The sequence below is a fragment of the Aptenodytes forsteri genome, unplaced genomic scaffold (assembly GCF_000699145.1).
Source record: "Aptenodytes forsteri isolate BGI_AS27 unplaced genomic scaffold, ASM69914v1 Scaffold54, whole genome shotgun sequence".
Taxonomy (NCBI): Eukaryota; Metazoa; Chordata; class Aves; order Sphenisciformes; family Spheniscidae; genus Aptenodytes; species Aptenodytes forsteri.
In genome coordinates, this window is record NW_008796044.1 from 9,092,977 (window position 1) to 9,098,614 (window position 5,638).

The following is a 5,638-nucleotide window of genomic DNA, read 5'->3' on the forward strand; positions in this document are numbered from 1 at the left end:
GGGGAGAAGTGCTGTCCCAGCACCGCGGGGAGGACTGGCTGAGGCAGCGCGGAGGTCACGGGCGGCTTTATTCAGGGCCACAGGGCCACCTGTGGGCAGGCAGGGCTGCAGCCCAGGGCCTGGCACAGCAGAAGGCCCCCAGCCCCATCTCAGCGTGTCTCCCACCCATCCTCAGTGGCGCGGGCGCTCGGCCATGGTGGCTGTGGTGGCCAGGGAGCTGCATCTTCCAGCCCTTGGGATGGGCACCTTCAGCGGGGCAACAGAAGCCCCAGCTTGGGTGTGTTTAGGGCAACGCACTTCCCAGGGGCTCTTGCAGAGCAGCCCCTCTCGGCGGCAGGCACAGCATGGCTGCAACCAAGGCCGTCACCAGGCAATGAAACCCCTCCATTGGTGACTTCTCAGACAGGTCCTCTCTGTGTCTTCGTGCTTGTCCCAGGTCCCGTGCACACGTGGGAGCTCCTCTGGCCAGCAAAAGATACTGAACCGAGGCCTTCCCAAGCAGCTGCCGTAGCTGGGGCAGCACCAGTCACATCTTACGGGAGTGGAGGGGAATACACACTATTCGGTTGGCTGTACGTGCCACGTCTGAGGATGTAGCTGGTACCACGGTGGGGTGTCCAGCGTGCCCTGGGCAGTGTGCGTGCTGCAGCAGCCTCTGCGGGGTGTGCCTACAGTGTGCATGGACAAGTCCTGAGCAGGTATCTCGTTCTGGAGGCGTGCAAGCCCTTGACACAACGGGATGTGTGCTTCCCTCCGACAGCACTGGGGCTGCAGGAGGGTTGGGGGGTACGAAGAGCCCGTGGAAGCCCAGGAGGCAGGGAGGGGGGAAGCCGACTGATTAGTGAAAGACTGGGTAGGAAGCCCATCTGAGCATGGCATCTGAGGCTCAGGGCCCAGCTGAGCCCTCCGGGGAAGTCTAGGGACCAGGGGGGTTGGCCATGGCTTAGGGACCTGCAGCTCAGTCCAGTCTGGCACTTCGCAGCTCTCACTTCTTCCTCTTCATGATCTGGCTGGAAATCCAGTTCATCCCATCCTGGAGGGAAGAGAGAGACATGAGCACAGCCCTAAGAGCACAGCAGGTCCTCGGGTCCTCTCCCACCTCTGCAGAGCCCACAGGCCCCTGTCCCTCTACCTGCACTCCTTCCCCAGACAAGGCTGAGCAGGCCTGGATCTGCCATTCCCGGTCCCGGTAGGTGTGGAGGCTCAGCCCTTCTGCGATTTCGGCTGTGGGTGCTGCAGTCACTAGGTCCTGCTTGTTGGCAAACACCAGCAGTGGGACGCCTGTGAGGGACGACTCCTCGGTGAGCTCTGCCAGCTCCTGCCAAGAGAGAACTGTCTCCCAGGGCTGCTGCCCACCGCTGCCCTCCTCCACAGAGCTGCCTGGCTGCTTGCCTGAGCTGTCCAGGGCGGGCTGGGGCACTCAGACCCGCAGAGTGCCTCACTCCCCTCTGTCTGGTGCTTTTATTACAGCCAAAGCAGCTGTGAGGTCTCGACATCCTGAGGGAGAGTCACACACCCCTGAAGCTCCATCTGCCCTGAAGAGAGCCCGGGAGCCGCACGCAGTACTACCTGAGGGCTGAAGCACTGCCGGCACTGAGAGCCCTGGGCAAAGGGCAGCTACAGGAGGCTGCTGTCAGCCCCATGCTGTCTGGCACAGCCGCGTTGCCATCTGGTGCCTGTACAGCCAAGACTGGCACTCGGAATCTCACCTTCCCCTCTCCGGCTTCATTCCCAGGGTTTGTAACTCTGAATTTGCTACTCGTAAACCTTTGCTTGATCGTATCACTAACCTGGTGCTGGGGAGGTGGGAGGAGGGCGTGAGGCTGGCGACCAAGGGGTCGCTCTCACCAGGGTCAGAGTTACCCCCATGTCAGGTACCCCTGGGGGATCACACCCAGCTCGGGGGGAGCTGCTGGGCACAGATCTGCCATGGGGTGGTTCTAGGTGCTGAGACCCTGATCACGAGCCCTTCCCACATAGCTCTGGGGACAGCGTGGCCCCCACAGCGGTGCTGCCCCACGGTAGAGAGCAGCCTCACTCCCCGCTCCAGTCCTCAAAGAGCTGGTGCCAGCTGGGTCCAAGCCCCAGGGCCCCACAGCCATCCCCCTGCCCAGACTCCTCATACCTGCCCGGTCTCCTCGAAACGCTTCTGGTCTGCGCTGTCAATGACATAAATCTGCCATGGGGACAAAAGGGACAGTCAGCGGCTCCTTCTTGCCCGGCTGCACAGCCCTCTGCCTTCTGTGGGGGCCACAGGGCTCTGCTGGGCTACAGGGCCCTGCGCAGAAGGCATAGCTCTCCGCACGCAGGGCTGCGGTGGGCTGCGGGCGGCCGCTCCACTCACCAGCAGGTCTGTGCTGCCCAGATACTTCCTCCAGTACGGGCGGATGGAGCGCTGCCCGCCGATATCCCAGACGTTTAGCTTGAAGCCGTGCGAGTGGACGCTCTTTATGTTGAAGCCCTGCGTGAGGACACAAACCCCGGCATCACCCAAGGGGAGGGTAGGACCTGCCACCCTCCCGCTGCCCATGGCCCCCAGCGGCACCTACCTGGGTGGGCGTGATGGTGCTGACCTCCTCGGACGCCAGGCGTTTCAGCAGCGTGGTCTTCCCCGCGTTGTCCAGCCCCAGCAGGACGATGCGGAGCTCCTGCTCTGGGGAACCCTTCAGCCTCTGGATGACGGAGAGCAGCCCCTGGGGACGTGGGGTACTGGGGGAGGCCTGCGGGGCGCCAGGGCTCTGCAGAGCACCCTCATTTCGGAGGGGGGAGCTGGGTGCACTGTTGGCCATGGGTACCCCGTGTCTATGGCCTGAGCGAGCACCAGGGCTTGGCTCCCAAGGTGTCCAGGCTGCCCACGGCAGATCTGCCCAGCCCCAACCCCGCCCCCGGGTGTGCTGTCCCTGCCCTGGGAGCCCTGCCAGCTCCTGGGTGTGCTGGGGGGACATGCCCAGGGTAAAGCCCCGGTCCTGCTCTGCCAGCCCGCCCAGCACCCCAGCCGGGAGCCGGGGCGGTGCCGGCACACCCACCCTGGTGCAGGTGGGATGTCACCGGACCCCGCTTACCTTCTGCACATCACCCATGGTCTGGGAGTTGCTCCGGCCCGCAGCACGCCGGGGGAGCTGCCAGGGGCTCATCCCCAGGGCCCGCCGGCGGCTGCGTGACTGGCACGCTCCCCATCCCCAGGGGAGGAAGAGGATTACAGGCTCCAGAATTAGCTGCTGTTTCTCCATTTACCCACAGCATTAAATAATGCCCTCGGCAAATCCCCCAGCCAGCTGTCGCCCCGCCGCCGCCGCCTACCCCCAGGATAAACCAGGTCCTGCCAGGCTGGGGCACTGGGGCACAGGGCATCCCTCTCCCCATGGGGCCAGGCTCCGGCTCGGGGATGGCAGCACAGCAGGAGGATGCGGTACCCAGGCACCACGGGCATCACCGCAGGCAGAGCATGGCAGCAGGATGGAGCCGTGCAGCCGGCGTGTGATCCCGGGAGAGGCACTGCAGCCCCAGCCTCCGAAGGGGGCCGCTGCCTGCTGCCCAGGCAGTGGAGGCAGGCACAGGCACGGCCGTGTCCTGGTGCACAGGGCTGACAGAGTCTTCCCTCTGAGGGGTGATGCCTGAGCACATCCCCACGTCCCACCATGCCCGAGCTGCATGAGGCGACACCAGCACCCTCGAGCTGCCCCCTCGGAGGGTGGCAGGAGGTAACGCTGAGGCTGGAGCTGCTCGAGGCCACGTCAGCCACTGCCGCAGCTCCCCGCTGCCGTCCGAGGGAAACCACCAGGCCCTGGCACAGGTTGAGGGCTGGGCTGTCAGCAGCTGGAGGTCAGGGATGGCACAGGACAGGGGTCCAGAGGGGCACAGGACAGGGATCCAGAGGGGCACAGGCACTTTTCCCAGCAGCCCGCCCCAGCCCAGGTGGGGTGAGGGGCTTGTCCGTTCGCCATTTGGATTAAATATATTAAGCAATGTCTTTGATTCTTGCATGCCGCAGTTCGGTCCTCGGATCAGGTTTCCTAGCAGAGAGGTTATCCTTGTGGTGAGGACCGTGAGTCACGCACTCTTGGTGAGACATTTTTATTTATAACTCCCGTTGCAAAGCCAAGGCAAACAACACAGCTATGCTCCGACAAAGGGAAGGGGAGAAGCAGGATCACCCCCCACCCCACTGCTGCTCCGTGCCGCGGCGGGGGGGCAGAGGGGCAGCAGTGGGGGCCATCCCCCCTGCCCGCAGACCCTGCCAGGGCTGCGGCTGCTAATGCCATACTGTGTGCATGTTCACAGTGGGAACACTTCATTTTTCTCTGCATAGATCTGCATGCAACGCCATACTGCTTTTGTGCATGTTCACAGTGGGAACACTTCATTTTTCTCTGCATAGATCTGCACCCAACTTAATGTTAGGGTTCTGCTTTTGATAGGTTAATCACCCACCTTACGTCCCAGTTATTAGCATTTCCATGAGTGGGTTGCCATGGTGTTCTGCGGTTTATCCTGTAACTGTTAGTTACTTATATTTCCTAACAAATATCTTAAAATATCCTGGACTGGTTTGTGGTTGCTGATGAACATGGAACCCCGACCTAGGAGATGGGCAAAACTGCTTAGGCATCAGTTTGGTGACTCCAGGCTGCACGTCCACCACTCCTCTGTGCCAGGCTCTGCCGGCATCCGCGGTACAGGCAGCTCTCCCCGAACGCCGGCCGCTAACGGCAGCAGCAGCAGCACGGCCCTGGGGGCCACCCCCAGACCCACTGCTTGGCGTGGGGCTGGGAGGCAGCTGTGTGCCCGGCCGGGTGTGACCGGGGCAAGTGGCACCAGGCTGGTGGAGGGGTGCGTTGGGTGTGCTGATGCCCCCCTGCCCCTGCAGCTCCCTTCCCTGGGGTGATGTGGTGCCCGGGAGGAGCCCCCTGGGGCTGCCCAGGCTGCTGGGAGTGATGGCAATGGGGTGGTGACCCCAAGGCAGCACAGGCCGCGCAGGCGATGGGGACTGAGTGGGATGGGGATGGGGGTTGGGACAGGGATTGGCTGGGGATTCAGATGGGGCTGGGGACAGGGATGGGGACAGGGATTGGGATGGGGACAGGGATGTAGGTGGGGATGGGAACGGGGATGTAGATGGTGATGGGGTCACAGATGCAGATGGAGACAGGGATAGGGATGGGGACGGGGATGTGGATGCAGATGGAAACAGGGACAGAAACGGGGATGGGGACAGGGATTGGGATGGGGACAGGGATGTAGGTGGGGATGGGAACGGGGATGTGGATGGTGATGGGGTCACAGATGCAGATGGAGACAGGGATAGGGATGGGGACGGGGATGTGGATGCAGATGGAAACAGGGACAGAAACGGGGATGGGGACAGGGATTGGGATGGGGACAGGGATGTAGGTGGGGATGGGAACGGGGATGTGGATGGTGATGGGGTCACAGACGCAGATGGAAACAGGGATGGGGACGGGGACGCGGGCAGGGACGCGGCGCCTCCTGGCCCGGAGCCGGGGCCGGTGCCCACCGGGGCGGTGCCGGGGCCGGGGGGGGGGGGGGGGGCGGGGGGCCCAGCCGCTGTCATTCAGCTGCCGCCTTTTAACGCTCCCCGCGCCGTCTCCTCCCCCTCCGCCTCCTCCCCGCGGAGCTC

The 5,638-nt window shown here is 63.6% G+C and overlaps 3 protein-coding genes across 4 annotated transcripts in view; 1 reads left to right on the plus strand and 2 right to left on the minus strand.

Annotated features, from left to right (window-relative positions):
* Positions 1-681, minus strand: part of LMAN2 (lectin, mannose binding 2) — a 4,722-nt gene extending 4,041 nt beyond the window's left edge. The window contains exon 1 of the mRNA XM_009286009.1: positions 673-681. Coding sequence (XP_009284284.1) covers positions 673-681 — 9 coding nt within the window. The remainder of the gene's footprint in view (positions 1-672) is intronic.
* A 304-nt stretch (positions 682-985) lies between these two features.
* On the minus strand, positions 986-3,080 carry LOC103904326 (ADP-ribosylation factor-like protein 3). 2 transcript variants are annotated; one of them, XM_009285759.1, is made up of 6 exons: positions 3,063-3,080; positions 2,550-2,693; positions 2,345-2,461; positions 2,126-2,176; positions 1,133-1,318; positions 986-1,033 (listed from the first exon to the last, which is right to left on the minus strand). In XM_009285759.1, exons 1-6 carry the CDS (start codon positions 3,078-3,080, stop codon positions 986-988), a joined length of 564 nt encoding a protein of 187 aa, XP_009284034.1. The 2 variants fall into 2 exon arrangements, with proteins under 2 accessions (XP_009284034.1, XP_019329388.1); XM_019473843.1 differs by lacking the exon at positions 3,063-3,080 and having other exon boundaries at positions 986-1,318; positions 2,550-2,789.
* A 558-nt stretch (positions 3,081-3,638) lies between these two features.
* The window catches only part of RGS14 (regulator of G-protein signaling 14), a 9,440-nt gene continuing 7,440 nt past the window's right edge, over positions 3,639-5,638 (plus strand). The window contains exon 1 of the mRNA XM_019473783.1: positions 3,639-3,701. Within this exon, the coding sequence (XP_019329328.1) occupies positions 3,639-3,701 (63 nt within the window). The remainder of the gene's footprint in view (positions 3,702-5,638) is intronic.

Excerpts from the sequence above, each read along its gene's own strand:
- LOC103904326 (XM_019473843.1), bottom strand. The coding sequence starts at position 2,789 with ATGGCCAACAGTGCACCCAGCTCCCCCCTCCGAAATGAGGGTGCTCTG. Across the intron at positions 2,462-2,549 it reads GCACCATCACGCCCACCCAG|GGCTTCAACATAAAGAGCGT; the intron begins GTAGGTGCCGCT and ends GTCCTCACGCAG. Across the intron at positions 1,319-2,125 it reads GTTTCGAGGAGACCGGGCAG|GAGCTGGCAGAGCTCACCGA; the intron begins GTATGAGGAGTC and ends CTCTCTTGGCAG.